The 16,378-nt window shown below is 43.5% G+C and overlaps 1 protein-coding gene across 4 annotated transcripts in view; it reads left to right on the top strand.

The window, feature by feature from the left end:
- Nucleotides 1-16,378, top strand: part of FAM168A (family with sequence similarity 168 member A) — a 242,040-nt gene that overhangs the window by 213,180 nt on the left and 12,482 nt on the right. For 3 of the 4 annotated variants that reach the window (XM_059133226.1, XM_059133216.1, XM_059133209.1), the window contains 3 exons: nucleotides 2,329-2,409; nucleotides 7,372-7,398; nucleotides 12,272-12,397. In XM_059133226.1, coding sequence (XP_058989209.1) covers nucleotides 2,329-2,409; nucleotides 7,372-7,398; nucleotides 12,272-12,397 — 234 coding nt within the window. The remainder of the gene's footprint in view (nucleotides 1-2,328; nucleotides 2,410-7,371; nucleotides 7,399-12,271; nucleotides 12,398-16,378) is intronic. The other variant, XM_059133233.1, reaches the window with a different exon arrangement.

Genomic DNA, 16,378 nt, shown 5'->3' on the forward strand with positions numbered 1-16,378 from the left:
AAACTGGTGCAGCTACTCTGGAGAACAGTATGGTGGTTTCTGAAAAATTTAAAAATAGAACTACCCTATAATCCAGTAATGCACTACTTGGTATTTACCCAAAGGATACAAAAGTACAGATTCAAGGGGCGCCTGGGTAGCTCAGTTGGTTGTCTTCCTTCAGCTCATGTCTTCTTGGATTGAACATGCCATGTCAGTCTCCCTGCTCAATGGCAAGCAACTTCTCCCGCTCCCTTTGCAGCTCCCCTGCTCATGCATGCTGTCAAATAAATTAATTTAAAAAATACAGATTCAAAGAGATACATGTGCCCCAATGTTTATAGCAGCATTATCAACAATAGCCAAACTATGGAGAGAGCCCATCGGCTGATGAATGGATAAAGATGATGTGGTATATATATACACAATGGAATATTACTCAGCTCTCAAAAAGAAAAAAAAAGAAATCTTGCCATTTGGAGTGACATGGATGGAGCTAGAGTGTCAGTGTGGTAAGTGAAATAAGTCAGAGAAAGACAAATACCATGTCATCTCACTCATAGGTGGAATTTAAGAAAGAAAATAGATGAACATATGGGATGGGGAGGGAAAAGAGTGGGGGAAATAAACCATAAGAGACATTTTTAGTTTTTTAAAAAGATTTTATTTATTTGAGAGAGAGCACGAGAGAGAAGGCACAAGACCGGGAAAAGTCAGAGGGAGAAGCAGACTCCCCACTGAGCAGGGACCCCCCCCCCCCCCCGCCCATGCAGAACTTGATCCCAGGACTCCGATCACGACCTGTGCCAAAGGCAGACGCTTAACCAACTGAGCCACCCAGGTGCTCCTGTAAGAGACTCTTAAAGAAAGATTGAAAACAAACTCAGGGTTGGTGGGTTGGGGGATGAGCTAGATAGGTGAAAGGTATTAAGGAGGGCACTTATGATGAGCACTGGGTGTTGTATGTAAGTGAATAATCACTTGATTCTACTCCAGAAACCAATATTGCACTGTATGTTAACTAAGTAAAATTCAAATGGGAAAAAAAAAAAATTCTCCCTCTTCCCAATCCCCTCCCCCCTCTTTAAAACAAATGTGAAAGAAGCTAGACACAAAAGGGATTGTATGATTCCATTTATATAAAATACCTAAAATAGACAAATTTATAGAAACAGAAAGTAGATTAGAGGTTAACAGGAGCGATGGGGAGAGGGAATGGGATATTACTGCTTACTGGGTACAGAATTTGTTTGGAGTGATTAAGAAATCTTAGTAACAGATGGGGGGATAGTTGTAAAACATTGTGAACACAATGCCACTGAATTAATTATACACTTAATATGGTTAAAATCACAAATTTTATGTTATATGTATTTTGTCCCAATAAAATTTTCAAAAAAAAAGTGGGGCTCCCCATTGGCTCAGCTTGTAGAGCATAGACTCTTGATCCTGGGGTCATGAGTTTGAGCCCCGCATTGGGGAGTAGATTGTACTTAAAAAAATTCTTTAAGCATTTAAAGAAAAAGAAAAAGAAAACCCTCTATGTAATAGACAGTGGCAGGCTAGATCTGGCTTGTGGGCTAGAGAGCCAGTTGTGAGCATCTTTTCCTAACTGTTCTTTTTGATATTGGTAGCTTGAAATTGGCCATGGTGGGAGTATTTATACCATGGAATTTGGCAAATGCTACACATAGAGCTTGACTTCAATCCCCTCAAGCTAGATCTGGTTGAATATTTACCAGAATACCACTGACAATATGTGCATAAAAATGTGTTGAGGGTGCCTGGGTGGCTCAGTCAGTTCCTGCCTTCAGCTCAAGTCATGACCTCCGGGTTCTGGGATGGAGCCCCATGTTGGGCTCCCTGCTCAGCCGGGAGCCTGCTTCTCCCTCTCTGTCTGCACCTGTTCATGCTTTCTCTCACTCACTCTGTCTCTCAAATAAATAAATAAAATTTTTAAGGAAAAAATGCGTAGAAAACTATTTGGAAGGATAACTGTTACTACCCCTGGGGAGTAAAGTAGTGTTGGAGCGGGAATGTGAGAGTGAATTTAGACTTCGTACCACATACACTTCTATAGTGTTTCCTTTTTTTTTTTTTTTTTTTTTTACAGTGAGTATATAGACAGAATTCTTATACTGCTTTTAAAAATTAGAAAAATTAAAAGAAAGAAAAATCTGCATATGTTGGGACTGTGGTACTGGTGACTTTCCTCATAGAGGCTAAAAGCTAGTTGCATATACTATCTGAAAAGGCCCACAGAGAGGCTGAAGGCCAAACCTGGGATTTGGATTCTGTTTCCTTTTCTTCCTGCCCAACCGCCTGGAGTTTCTTTTTGTCTCTTCACAGGTTACCCTACAGCCTACCCGGCAGCAGCCCCTGCCTACAATCCCAGCCTGTACCCCACCAATAGCCCCAGTTATGCTCCAGGTAAGAAGAAAGTAGAGACCAGCAGTAATGCCTGGGGTGGGAGGTGGGCTCTGTTTGGAAAAACCAACCCATCTGCTGGCCTTTCCTTGTCCTTAATCGCTCTGGACTCAGCCTGTCCAAGCCTGATTCTCCTGGGAGTCCCCTCTGGGAATTGGGGCAGTTTGGACTCAGGATTGGGGTGGGAATAGAATTTTCCCCATTCTCCTTGGGACTTAAGTTTGACCCATCTCTGCTCTGCTGGCATATCTAAGACATGCATCCTCCTCACAGAACCTTTTCTGTTCTCCCAAACAATGTCCAAATCCATTCTTTTTTCAGTTTCCCCTAAGGCTGCCATTGAGACACACATAGATGCAAACACACACTCACTAGACTTCCTGGATGTGGAATTGGAAGAGAGTGAGAGACTTGCCACCAGAGGATAAAGAGCTGGTTTTCAAGCTGAAGCAAGGAAGCTGTTTTTCAAAAATAACAAAGCCCTACCACTCCTTGGATAGAGATTGAGATAGATTTGAAAATGTTGAAAAGTTATTTTTAGTTTGGGCTAGGAGCAGTGCAGAGGTCTTAACCCCTGATACTAACCCTCACACTTAGCGGGTCCTTTAACATTCAAGGGGTGGGAGAAAGTACAGATACTGCCTTTAGAAAGTCATGGGTTTGAATCCTGATAACTCACTAGCTGTGAGGCCTTGGACAAGATACCTCATCTCTCTGAGGAATGTGCTACTTACCTCAGAGGTGTAGATGGTTTTATATAAGTTTCTCTTCCTTTACTCAACAAGTATTTATTTGTTGAATGTCCTCCATACTAGAATTGAGAAAAAGTACCGTCTGTGCCTAAAATAACTTACAGTTCATTTGGTAGTTGGCATTTAAACAAATTTATAGCCGTGTGACAAGTATTGTGAAGAGAACACATATAAGGAGAGGAAGCAGAGGAGAGAACAACAGTCGGTCTGAGGCTGAAAGTGTACAGGAGACTCCACGGGGGGCCAGCAGTAGAGATCCAAGGGAGAAGCAGGGGTCGTTCTTTTAAGCACACAAAGGAAGAATTGGGCATTCTGGACAGTGTAGAGCCTGGGCAAAGGGATGGCAGTGTGAGGACATGACACTGAGGAACCTAGAAGTAGTGAGAGAATGGTTGAAGCACACTGTGGGGCTGGAGAAAATAGAGGAATCTGAACTACTGATGTCCAAGGGCAAGATGTGGAAAGGCCTTGAATGCCACGATAATACCCACTTTCTTGTTTAGTAATGATTAGAGTTAAAAAGCTTGAAAAGATGTTAGAGATCCTCCAGTTCAATCCCTTCTCTTGACATGGGAGATCCAGAGACAAGCAGTGTTTTGTCCAGGTTACCCAGTGAATCAGCAGTAGCATAGGGACTGGAACCTTTGGCAGATCTTTGGTCTCATGCCTTTCTGTGCCCATGTAGCATTCATCCTACCATCATTCCCTTTCTTCTAGAATATTTAAATGAGAGAACATGGGCCATGTCAGAAGACTTGGGTCTGAGTTCTGTGACTTCCTAAATTTAGCAACTTTAAATCACCTGACCTCTCTGAACCTCAGTTATTTCATTCTTTTTAAAACACCAGAGTAGTCTCTCTCTCTCTCTCTCTCTCTTTTTAAAGATTTTGTTTATTTGACAGCAAGAGAGGGAACACAAGCATGGGGAGAGGGAGAGGGAGAAGCAGACTTCTCTCTGAGAAGGGAGCCTGATGCAGGACTCGATCCCAGGACCCTGGGATCATGACCTGAGCCCCAAGCAGATGCTTAATGACTGAGCCATCCAGGTGCCTCCTCAGTTACTTCATTCTGAAGTAGGGATCATTTTGCAGTCATACACACATGTACACACATACTGTGAATCCTGTCTTTTTTGGGAGACAAGAACTATTTTATGCAAATAAGTATAGTTAACCCCTAAAGTGCTTTACGTAGCTGTGTCATTCCAGAGACATTTATTTTGGCCTGAGATGTCCAAGGCACTCTGGAAGACACTGGATGTAATTCAAACTCGAAGAAGCTGAAAGTCATTGCCCTCAGAGCTTGTGAGGGTAGCAGTGACCCACAGGCTAAAAAAAATCCATCTCAGCATTAATAGTTTATTCTATATTAACTTTTAGTCAATAAGATATGTATTTCCAAAAAATGTATACTGTGAGGAAGAAACAATAAAATCTGTAGAAATTAACTCTGATAAAAGATTTAATCAAGTTTGATAAGTTCTGTCTTAAAAAAAAAACAGTGGTTTTCTATCTTTCACAGTATGGAAATAAGTTAAATCTAAATGCTGTGAGATCTGTGAATTGGCTTGGTAAACTGCCTGGTCTGAAACAAAATGAGGTGAGTAGTTGTAGAAGGTCAGCTAAGGTCAGGAACGAAGAAAATGGGTTGTCTGTGTAGTTAGGAGGCTGCCGTGATGTGTGGAAGCAGTCCATGAGATGGTGAGGCTGGGAGTGAAGACGACGAGTTAGTGGATAGAGCCTGCTCTTACAAGAGGCTTCTAAGAGGGCAATGAGAACAAGGGAAGGTGGAATTAAAGGAGGGATTTTTTTAGATAGGAGCATGGTTAAGTAAGTGTTGATGGGAAGGAGGTCAAGTCAGAGGTGCAGGAGGAGGGGTACCAGAAGGATCCAGGCCTTCAAGGAGGCTTTGGTGAGGTGAGAAATACAGAGTTCCGTTCTCTTCTTTGTTTTGGGGAGCAGGTGGAGTGGGTACCTCATACAGGAGGGCAGCTCTCCCTCTTAGACTAAAGAAAAAGTCATAGATGGATGTGCTTAAAATAAATTGCCCAGTGGAAAGGGGAGTGATCTTGTCTAATGATTTTGATTTGCTGAGAGAGGGGCGAACAAAGATAGAGGGAAGGTTCTTAAGGAGAGAGGCCAAGGTGTGAAAGCTTTACTGGAAGGAGAAGGTAAGACAGCTGTGTAACAGGAGGCCCCATGGAGGTTGCAAGCCGTGAAGTCATCAGAGCTTGATGTCCAGCACTGGGGCATTGTCTCATAATGTTCAGAACTTATGGTGATGGTTTCTGGAATTGTTTGAGGATTAGTTTGCCAAGAAAGTGGAAGTACAGAAAATAAAAATAAATTAGTGATATTTGTTGAATGGTTCCTGCGCACCAGGGACTATTTTAAGCTTTTTTCTGGATATTGACTTGTTTTCTATCACAACAAACCTTTGAAGTCATTACTGTTGTTATTCCCATTTTCCAAGTGGGAAAACTAAAATTTAGAGAAGTTGGGAACTGGCCGAAGATCCAAACCATGCATCGTTCCACAGTTGGGCAGAGAGAGATTAAGGAGTTAAACTAGAGCAACCAGACTAGGGAGAGCAGACAGGAAGAGCCAGGACTGTGGAATAAGGAGATGAGATTGGAAAGCTCCTAGCATGTGTAAAGTACTAATAAATTAATTTTAAGACAAAATATCAGCCCTCACCTAACTTTATCTTCCCCAAATTTGTGTTTCCTTTGAAACCCATACACTGTAGAGGGTGATGTTAACATATTGTGTCAGAAAGCCCCAAACTAGGAGTTGGAAGGACTGGGGTTATAGCACTAACTCTCCTGCTGATTTTGGTGTGACCTTGAACAGATCCCTTTCCTTTGGAGTTAGACACACAGACACACGCACACATGCACAACTGGTCTGTTTCGTATTTTGGGAGGTGAACCTCAGCATTCACCTGGTCTCCTGACTGCCCTAGGGGAGCTCCTGCTGAGGAAGAGCTGGCTCAAGGACAGGGAAGGTGGTGTAGGTTCCTCTCAGCTTCCTGCCAGAACCAGCCATTTGTGATGCCATGAGATGCCTGCGGGAAAGGAGCCAGGCTCTCAGGTTTAAATTTCTCTCAGCTTCTTCAAGGAGACCAAGAAGTTGCTTTAGAGAGAGCTATTTTTAGCAGCTCTAAGTACTCTAAGATGTCATCTGTTCAGGGTGCAGGGAAACATTTCACTCTTTCATTGGTTCTGAAAGCAGTGTGGGTACTTGGAGCTTTTTTCCCAAGCTCTTAATGACTTCAGGGATCTTATTTAAGAACTGTTTGGCCCTGCAGGAGGCGGGAGCCAACTGAGACTTACTTTCAGAATCTGGAAACCAAAGGATGAATCACATTGGTAATCTGACTTGAAAATGAAAGGATAAACAGAATAACTCATATAGATAGAAATGAAATACCTCATCACAAGAGGTTTATAAGCCACTTTCATCTACTATCTTACTTAATCTCATTCAACTTTATAAAGTACAAATGTAAAAAAAAATAAAGTACAAATGTATTGTTCCTATTTTGCATATGACAAATATGAGGAAAGGCAAGGGAGAGGAATATGTGTTTTCTGAATCCTGTCATTTTGCAGACACTGTGCAAGGCATGTCACAAATGTTCTTACTTTAGTCTTGTGTGAACTGGATCTTCCTGCTTCCAGTTTTGCTCAGAGGTTAAATAACTTGTCCAGAGTCTCACAACTAAAAAGCAGTGGAGCTAGAATTCAAACCCAGTCTATCTGACCCCATAGCCTGTGCTCCTTCTAAAAGCACCGTAGTCTCCCAGAAGTTTTGAGGGAAGTGTCTCTGCATTGGTCCTAGCCCTGTGGGGCTTTACAGAGAGTTCTTCAGAGGCCACAGCTGATGATTTTGTCCCTGTACCTTATTTCTGGTACATTAAGCCTCTGTCATGTGTGAAGTCCTTCTGCTCTGCAGAGAGCACTAACTTGGGTCAGCTACCTGGAAGATACCAGGCCATCAGGGAGGTGGTTCTCTTCAATGAATGGGTTTTTCTGGATGGCAAGTCTGTCATTCCTTCTGGGGTAGAGGCACTTCACACCCTCTGCATTCACTGTTTCTTATGTCACCTGGGGGAAACTGCTATCTTGAGACAGTCTGTTTTTATAACTGCGATGTGTACTACTTTGCACAAATTCTTAGTGGTAATTTCAACTAACATTTCTATCCAACAGAGTTTCAGTTCCTGCATTCAGCTTATGGTAGGAGAGCTATTTTTCCTCATCTGTATTATGGCCTATGAATGTGTTATCTCGTAACAACGGTAGATCCCCTCTCCTTCCCTCCCCAAATCCCATCCCTTAGGCTTGGGCTCCCTCAGGTGGCTCAGCAGCAGTTCCTAAAGCATGCAGGAACATGTCTGATGGTGCAAAATCATGGGTTGGAGACACACATGAACCATCCCCTAGGGCAGCAATGAAGGATCATGGCACTAAAAGGCGTCTTTCCCCTTCCTCACCTCCGGGGTCCTGTCTGACCTAGGTCAGAAATGTTCACCCTAACCTGGCTGCTGAATTCAAACAATCTAGTGAACAAAATTCTTCAGCCTGTATGGCTCCTCTGTTGGCTTTGTGGCAGCCCCTGTGGAGGAGTACCTGGATTATGCCTATAAGAACACCAAAAACCAGTCTGTCCCAGGATCTAATTTTCCATCTCCATTGGCAGTCTGACATGTTTGAAGACCTGGTTGACCTTAGATACAATCTGTTCCCTTAGCCCAGATCTTGAGCTCTGACTCATTTTCAGGGCATTTTCCTGGATGGTGAGAGGTGAGGGCCAAGTGTGCTAAATAAGTGAGGTCCTCTGGGCAGTGTGGACTCCAGGCCCAAGGCACCACAGGAACTTCTGGGCACCTGTGAGGGTCCCAGCAGTGTAACTGGACTAGGTCCTTTTTGTCAGACAGTAAGGGACCATGGGAGGGATTTGCCACTTTCACTACCCTCACCTGGGCTGCTCAGGACAATGTTTTCATTAAAATCCCTGCACACTTTCTCAGCTTCTAACCTTGAATTATTTGGATGTTGAATATTGAATTTGTGTGTGGCGCATCTTTCAGGAGATGAGCTGTGAAAATTTCTCCTTGCCACTGCTGTGGGCTGCACGATCTTGGGCAATTTGCTAATGTCTCCAGACCATAGGTAGTGTTTTGTTCCAGATGATCTCTTAGGTCCCTTTAATTGTTAATAATGTATCCTCTTATAATTGTATTATTTTAGCTTTTGCTAGTCATAGACCTGTTCCCCTTATAATATATGGAGAGTCCATTTTTTATTTGCCTCGATATATATGAACTTGGACAGAGGACTCCATAAAAAGTGGGAGAAGCTTTCATGTTTCCTTACCCCTCTAGTTATAACATCTGAAATAGAAATACTAAAAAAGTATGTGTGGAACCCTTCTCTTCACAAAATATTTTGTGCCAGACCCTATACTGGCCCTGTAAAGATAAAGACCATAAGACAAGCTCCCTATTCTAAAGGAACCACAGTTTAGTGGGGGAGACACATAAGGCAGCAAGTACAGGGGCTTCTAAGAATCACAGAAACTAGGATAGGGAAGGAACTGTGGTCAAAGGGCGGGGAAAAGAAAAGATTTCATAGTAGAGGCAAGCTCATGATTGGTGGATTAATAAATTTTTAACAGCTGGCATTTGGGGAAAGACATACCAGGAAGATGTGATTTGACACTTCTTGGCATAATCTGGGAATGATAGAGTTTATGTGGCTGTAGTGTAGGATTGGAAAGTGAGAACAGTGAGAGTCTAGAGGGATCACAGGGCTAGATCATGAGGGTCCTTGAATGCCAAATAGGAAGTTCAGCCTTAGCCTGTAGGCAGTGGAGAACCATAGAATGCTTTTAAGATTTTGTGATCCGGTTTAGGTCTTAGAAATATCTCTTGATTACAGTTTGGAGATTGGAGTTGGCAGGTTTAAAGTCAGAACAATGTGGAAGAAGTCGTAGTTGTTAAGAGATGATGGGAACTTACATTAGAACTGTCCAGAACTGTGGTGATGGAAGATGAGCAGATGCCAAAGTTAGAAACTGTAAGACTGGATGACACTTTACTTTTGATCCTCACATCAACAGTGTGAAGCAGTCAGGGAGAGAGTAGTGCTATGTTATGAGACAACAGAATTGAAGCTTAGGAAGGTTAGGTGACTTGCCCAAGGTCCCCCAGCTAATAAGTGGCACAGCCCAGGCTAGAACTCAGATTTCCTGACTTACTGGATTATTCAGGATGATGGTCCCTTGCTGCCTCTCCTCCTTGTAAGTGTGCTTAACAGATTGTTCAAGTGTCAGAGGGCGTGAGGGCCCCGTATCCCAGGAAGTGAACAACCCAGCACCTGGATGTGGGCAGCATGCTGTGACTGGGCCATGGCCCTTCACTGCCAAGGGTTCTCTCTGTCTCTCTCTGCCTCTGTTCTAAATTGAGGAATAATACCTATACAGTAGCACATAGCACGCACTAGTCTCAGATCTACAGCTTGGTAATTTTGACATACGAATGCACTTGTATTTACCACCCAGTTCAAAACCTAGAACATTTCTAGGAGTTGGTACCTTCCATGGTACCCAAGAGCAGGCATGCCTGCCAGAGCAGCCTTCTCTTACTGTGCCTCTGAAGTTTCCCTTGGATTGTCTCTGTCCCACAACTGAACTCTGAATTGCTACCACCAACGGAAGGGGTTCCTTTAGAATTGTACATGGAAGACGAAGATCATATGGTACAATCAACCAATGAGGAAGTCATGTTGACAGCTAATATTTGTTGGTTTTCATGGTCTTCGTATTTGTCCAGTTATTTAAATTATTAAGTATGAAAATAGAGAAATAGAGAAAATACTAGTACTTGTTTTCTTGTTTTCTGGTTTCAATGAAACCAGAAGAAAATACACACTTCTTCAAGAACATACATAGTTTAGTTCACTCGATCAGTTAGACAAGACATAATCAAAGGCACAGTCGCACTTGCTTCTTTCCTGGTTAATCTGGAATATTATTTTATTGTGTGTAATGCTGTCTTGTTCACTTTCTGGTTGGTGTGTGGCTGTGTTGCATCCCCAGCTGGCCCATGAATACCTTGTGTGCGGTGACCATGACCCACATGTGTTCCTGTCCACCGTGGCGCTCCCCTCAGTGCTGAGTGCAGTGTAGGCTTCAGTACTCTTTGGTTAATTTTGATTTACTTTGTCATGCAGTCCTTCAGACTAATGTCAGACTTTTGGCTTATGAAAATTATGGTAAAGTATGCACCACTTGGGGAGAAAAACTGGACTGGAACAGGACACCCAAATTCTGTGTGGCAAAATTCAGGCCTCCTGATTCCTTATGGAGTCCCTAAGGGGTCTTGAGGACATGTGACTTCTCAGAACTATATGTTTTACTTTTTAGGGAGTTGTTTTGAGTGACCAGGGCTTTCCAGCCACATCGAGTGGCTGGTTCTAAATTTGGAGACATTTTGATAAGAGTTTTCAACACTAATTGGATTTTTTATTAATCCCAACTCCCCCTACCCCCACACTGGGGAAAGGAAACCTAAAACTGACTGCCCTCCTCCAATATTGTCTGCAGAGCCATGTCCTGATGTCCAGCAAAGGCTTTGGACTCTGCATGGGATTCTGCTAGATCTCCCTTTCTTCTGCCGGAATTCTCCTTTTAGTGTCACTTTCCTGCCCATGATTTCCTTTTCATATCTCAGCATCTGCTGTATATATTGCGGGCCATGAATGCAAGTGCAGTGTCAGCCCAGAACAGCTACACCTCTAGCCTTAGTTCAGCAAAACAGCAGTGTCCTTGACCTCCTCCTCTGGCCCCAGTATCTCCATGACTGAAGGAATCAGAGGCATTACGTGTTACCCGGCTGGGCGGAGGGGTTATGAGTTCTGTCTGAAGGAGGACTGGCCTTACCTTGGTGGAATTAGAGTGTATAGGCATACTTCTCATACCGCCCTGCTTTACCTTAGCCCCCTGTTGAACTGTTGCCATTGTAGCCCCCCCATCCTGCTAATGTTTTTAAAACCCCTCATGTCTAAGATCTTGAGTGCAAAAGATACTGTTAAAATTATTCTTCCTACTCTAAGTAGAAATTTGGGTGAAAAATGGTTTCTCCTCTAGGAGAAAACATGTCAAGAGAAATCTCTAAAAAGTTAGGCATTTTCCCCCCCTTTGAAACCCTCTTTCCTCTCTCCTTTCCCGCAGGATACCATGAAGGTAAGTTTTTTTAGTCATTCCGACTTCTAGATCATATGAAGCATCATCCTTCAAATTTCTCAAGCTGAGCTTCAAGGTCAGCCTGGGAAGTCTCTGCAGATTTCTTTCAAACTGGGCCGCATCTCTATTTTACACCTGCCCCAAGTTGCCATATAATTTCTTAATGGCCCAGCAGATGCTCTCTAATTCATGAGGAGACATCTCAAGTGGGGCACCAGCAGCACCTCACCAGGAAGTAAAAAAATGTGTGCAAGAGGCTTATCTCTCTGGCCCCAGCTGGGCATACAGGAGAAGGAGTGGGAAGTGCCCCACTGGACAACCTGTGCCTTCCGAACTGCCAGAGCTCAGTCCCTTTAGAGGAGGTGACAGTCCAGCAGCATTCATGTCATGTGGTAATTCTTTTGAGGTCTCTCTTTGGGAATAACTTATTGACCGCCCAGGTGAGATTTCAGGCATAAAAAATGAATACTCAATTGATCTGGCCGAGTACATAGTCGGAGGCCCACAAGTTGCTCCATATTGGTAAGAAAGCAGCTAAGGACTATCCCAGAGCCTTAGGCCGGAATGTCAGGCAGTAGGAGGTGGTAGTCGTAGGCATCTTCCTGGTTTTTGGTAGTGGGTAGAAAATCCTGGCTCTCTTAATGTAAGCTCAGTTTTCCTCGGTTTCAAATCATTTAGAAGTTCATGTCAGCAATTCTCCCAACCCACTCACCCATCTCAGAAAGGCTGAACCATCCTGTGTGTCTGAGCAGGGCCCCTAGGGTTATATGTTTCCATCCAGCACAAGACCCTTGCTTTGTGTCTGTGATTGGTGGTGCCCACTTCTTATTTCTGCCTAATGCCATTCTTGTGTCTTCCCTTAAGCAACTCTGCTGATGAAACAGGCCTGGCCACAGAACTCGTCTTCCTGTGGTACTGAAGGCACCTTCCACCTCCCAGTGGACACCGGGACCGAGAACCGAACTTACCAAGCATCCTCTGCGGCTTTCAGTAAATACAGCCTGTCTCTTCCTTTCCTTGTTCCCCTTGGTTGGGACTGATTTGTTTCTTAGGAAGAAAGGAAATGGAACTTTTAAAACTGACATTAGAAGATACTGTTTTAAGAGGTTCTCCTACCCACACAAAAAATTGACCTTCCTCATACAGAAAAGGTCATCCTCTTTGATCATGTACACAGCTTTGGGGAGACACAAAGCAGTGAGGGGGGGAAGAGGAAGTATGCACCTGGCCCACAAGTATGATTAGGGAAGAGCTGGTACTGCATTTCAAGGGAAAGAACAGAGAGCATCTCTGAAGGCCAGTGGACCTTTGGACGGAGAAGTCTTCTCCAAAACCCACTGCAGAGGGTTTCTCAGCCTTGCTCCTATGGACATCTGGACCAGATAATTCTTTGTTGTGGGGGGCTAACTGGTGCTTTGTAGGATGCTTAGCAGAGTCTCCTGGCCTCGGCTCCCTGGGTGCCAGCAAACCCTTATGGCAACTAAAAATATATCTAAACATTTCTAAAGATCTCCTGGGAAGGCAGAATTACCTTCCCCATGAGAAACACTCCCCTAGTGGAAGCTACACTTAGGGAGCAAGGTGTGTACCTGGAGTCCCCAGGGAAGACAGAAACCATCTGGCCAGTCAGATTGCTTACACTCATCTTGAGGTTCAGCGGGGTGACTAATGGTTTCACCTTCACACCTGATTTTTAATACAAGAAGTCTCCCCTGGGTAAAATGAGGACCCGTGTTTGGAAGTTACTGAGTGGCACTTGGCCTCCATAGGAAGATTTTATGCCTTGTTGGAGCTGTCCAAAAGAGGAGTGGCTGGCTCTGGATGTGGGGAGTGCTTATTTCTTAAATTGTGCTGGCAGGGGTTTGACGTACCCTTGGCGGGATGCTGTAGACTAGGCCTGATAGTCTGGGGTTCAGTAAAATATTAATCTATTAAGTAGATTAGAAGAATATGCTGCATTTTTTTTCTTTTCTTTAAAATACCCGTGTTATTTTCTCCTTACTTACTTGCCCCTAGTTGTTAACATCAACTTACCTTTAAACAACATAACTCTCACCTCTTAGAGGATTTGCTTTAATAATCACCCTCTCATTTAACCTACACTAGAGTCCTATTATTATGGTGGATTTTCATTCATTCAAGTTTGAAAGCTGAGGCTCAGAAAGGTAATATGTCCATTGCCATCCAAGTAGCCAGCAGCACAGCTACAAAAAGATGATATCACTCAGATTAAGTTTCAGGTTAAATTTACTGACTTTTTCCATGAGATTAATTTTACTCGTTAAGAGAGGGATGGCAGGTAGTAGGGAGTTTTTTCAGGTGCCTCAGATGGAACTGAATGAACATATAGGTAAGCAGGCTTATACATAAATATTTTCTCTTAAATCCACACATATGGTTGTAGATGCGTTTAGACACACCTACTGTAGTAGAACAGGAAGAGGTCTGGGACAGAGACCAAAGAGTTAGATTCTAGACATGCTTCAGTGTAACCTTGGATAATTTATGTCCAAGTTCTGGACCTACGTTTTTCCAACTGTAAAATGAAGGGACAGGACTAGGACTAGGTCATCTTTAAGGTTCTCTCTAGCTTTTAGACTCCCGATTCTGTCACCTTGGTGCAGTATACTCAACACCCACACCCCAGCAGGGACATTCTTTCTGGCTGCCCTGCCCATAGTTGACCAACTAGTCTTCACTCACCTATCTCCAGGGTACTCATTCCCTCCACAGGCAACCCTTTCTACAGTGAGAATGTCTGAATAATAGAAGGCTTTGCCTTCTCCTATGTGGAAATCTTCCTGAAGTCCCATTGAAATGTCCAGCAGCTATTCCCACTGTCCACTCAAAGGCTGTCACATTTCCTGGAAAGAACCAAAATGCACCTGTTCTTCTTTAAGCAAGTCCTGTGCGAACCTGTGCAATTGTGAAATAGAAGTGGATTCGACTGACCCTCCCCCATCCACCAGGTTCCTCCCAGCACACAGATTTTTGTGGCTTCTAATGCCACAGAAAATTCAAGATTCTTTGACAAATTCAATTTTACTAATACTTGCTAAACCTGTTGGTAATTTAGGTCTCCCTCCTGTTTATTCCACAGTATAAGCAGGTTGTTTGGCTACGAACAACGAGACTCGGGGATCAAGGCAAGACTCAGACATAGAGCTTTGTTCCAACATGTAAATATCTGATGGTCAATAAACCACTTCGTCTAAAAGGCATCCTTGATGTGAGGACCTTTGAAGGTGGTAGGGGCTTTCCCAACCCCATCAAAAAAGATTTATGATAGTGCAAGAAGATTGAAGGCAGGGCTGAAATGGTTTCATCTCACTAATGTATACACTCTATTTATTATCCTGTTTGATGGAGCCTAAAATTAGAGTTAGAAATCTGATAGAAAGAACAGGGCCTTATAAAGCCTCTTCCAAAAGCAGAGCTGGAATTTCTAGTGATCTGATTCTTTTTTTTTTTTTTTTTCTGTCATATGATACTGCCTTTAGTGAAATAAGGACACAAAGGCCAATACGCCAAATGTCTAAGATTGGACTGCAGAGACTGATAGCTCAGAAAGGAGCCCTGCCCGGGGCATGGTAGCCTTGAATTCTGAGCCCAGCTCTGCACGGATTTGCTGTGCAGTTTTGGGAAGGTCCCTGGCCCCGTCCAGCTCCAGGTTCTTCATTTGAAACACAGAGAGTTGAATGCAAGTCTCTAATGTCCTTAAGGCATAGCGTTCCCAAATCCTCATTCTGTAACCTTCGGACTTAGGTAGAAATCCATCCACAAGTGCCAGGCCTCCAGTGTGGGAGCAGAGTCTGAGTTCCTGTGGGCAACATCAATGAGGTTTTTTTGTATCCAGCCCAACAGCTTCTTTTACTTAGATGCAGAGTAATAAATCCTCAAATTTTGTGTAACCCAAGGTAGCCCAGGCTCCAGGCCCAGGGGAATTTCTGATCCTCAGTGGTATGGACAGGACTACTAGTTAGTTATAGAAAATCCTCTAAAAGGATTTGCTCGTGAAAGTCTCACTGAAATACTCAGAGACTTGGAAAACCAGCACCAGAATGGCCTAAAATATCTAGTCCAAGTGAGGGTATTCCTTGAGACAAGAATTTACCTGGCTCACTGACAGAGCCCAGGCTAGGGGCCTAGGCAGTTTCTGCAGCCTCCTGACCCAGATGGAAACCTTGAGAACCAATGTAGTTGGAGGAAGGAGCACTGAGTCCTGAGTCCTGGCGAGCAGTTGCACTCTCTTCGCCATCTATCTGTCATCTCATCTGTGAAATGTTTGTGTTGGGCTTAATGGTCTCTAACGTCTCCTCTAGTTCTAAGTTCTGCTTCTCCCTTCTCAAACCGTCCAGACCAATGAGCAGGGCTTTCTTCTGCAGCCTTGTCTTTTTGGCTGCCAAGGGCATTTTGGCTGCTGATTTGTATGCTGAGCATGTGTGCATCTCATTTTAAAACATGAAGAAAGGGAAACATTCTCAGACAAAGTTATTCTTAGATGTGGAAACCAAATTCTCCTGCAGTCTCTTGAAGCTTTTTGATTTTCCTCAGAGAGAGAAAACCTCAACACTTTGTAAGATGGTTGTCCTTGTGGCATAGAGGGTGTAGTGCAGGTTTACCCTGGGGATAAAAACTCCAGAGCACATTCTTGGGGAGCATGAGGGAAAGATGCCAGTATCATTGGCTTGTTCACTTTAAAGTATTATGAAGTCATGGCATTTTAAACCATATAGGTTTAGAATCTTAGAATCCTGGAGCCTGTGTCCCAAGTTGGGTCGCATCATGGAAGTCCTAGTTGAACCTCACGACTGTAGTCTTGCAGACCAGTCTCTTGCTTGCACATCCCCAGGACAGGAAGCTTACTATTTCTCTACACACAAAGAAAGAAAAGAGTAATAGCTCACTTTTATGAAGTGCTTTTAATGTGCCAGGCACTATCTGAAGGGCTTTGCAATTATTCATTAATGT

Source organism: Mustela lutreola, chromosome 1, assembly GCF_030435805.1.
Source record: "Mustela lutreola isolate mMusLut2 chromosome 1, mMusLut2.pri, whole genome shotgun sequence".
Lineage (NCBI taxonomy): Eukaryota > Metazoa > Chordata > Mammalia > Carnivora > Mustelidae > Mustela > Mustela lutreola.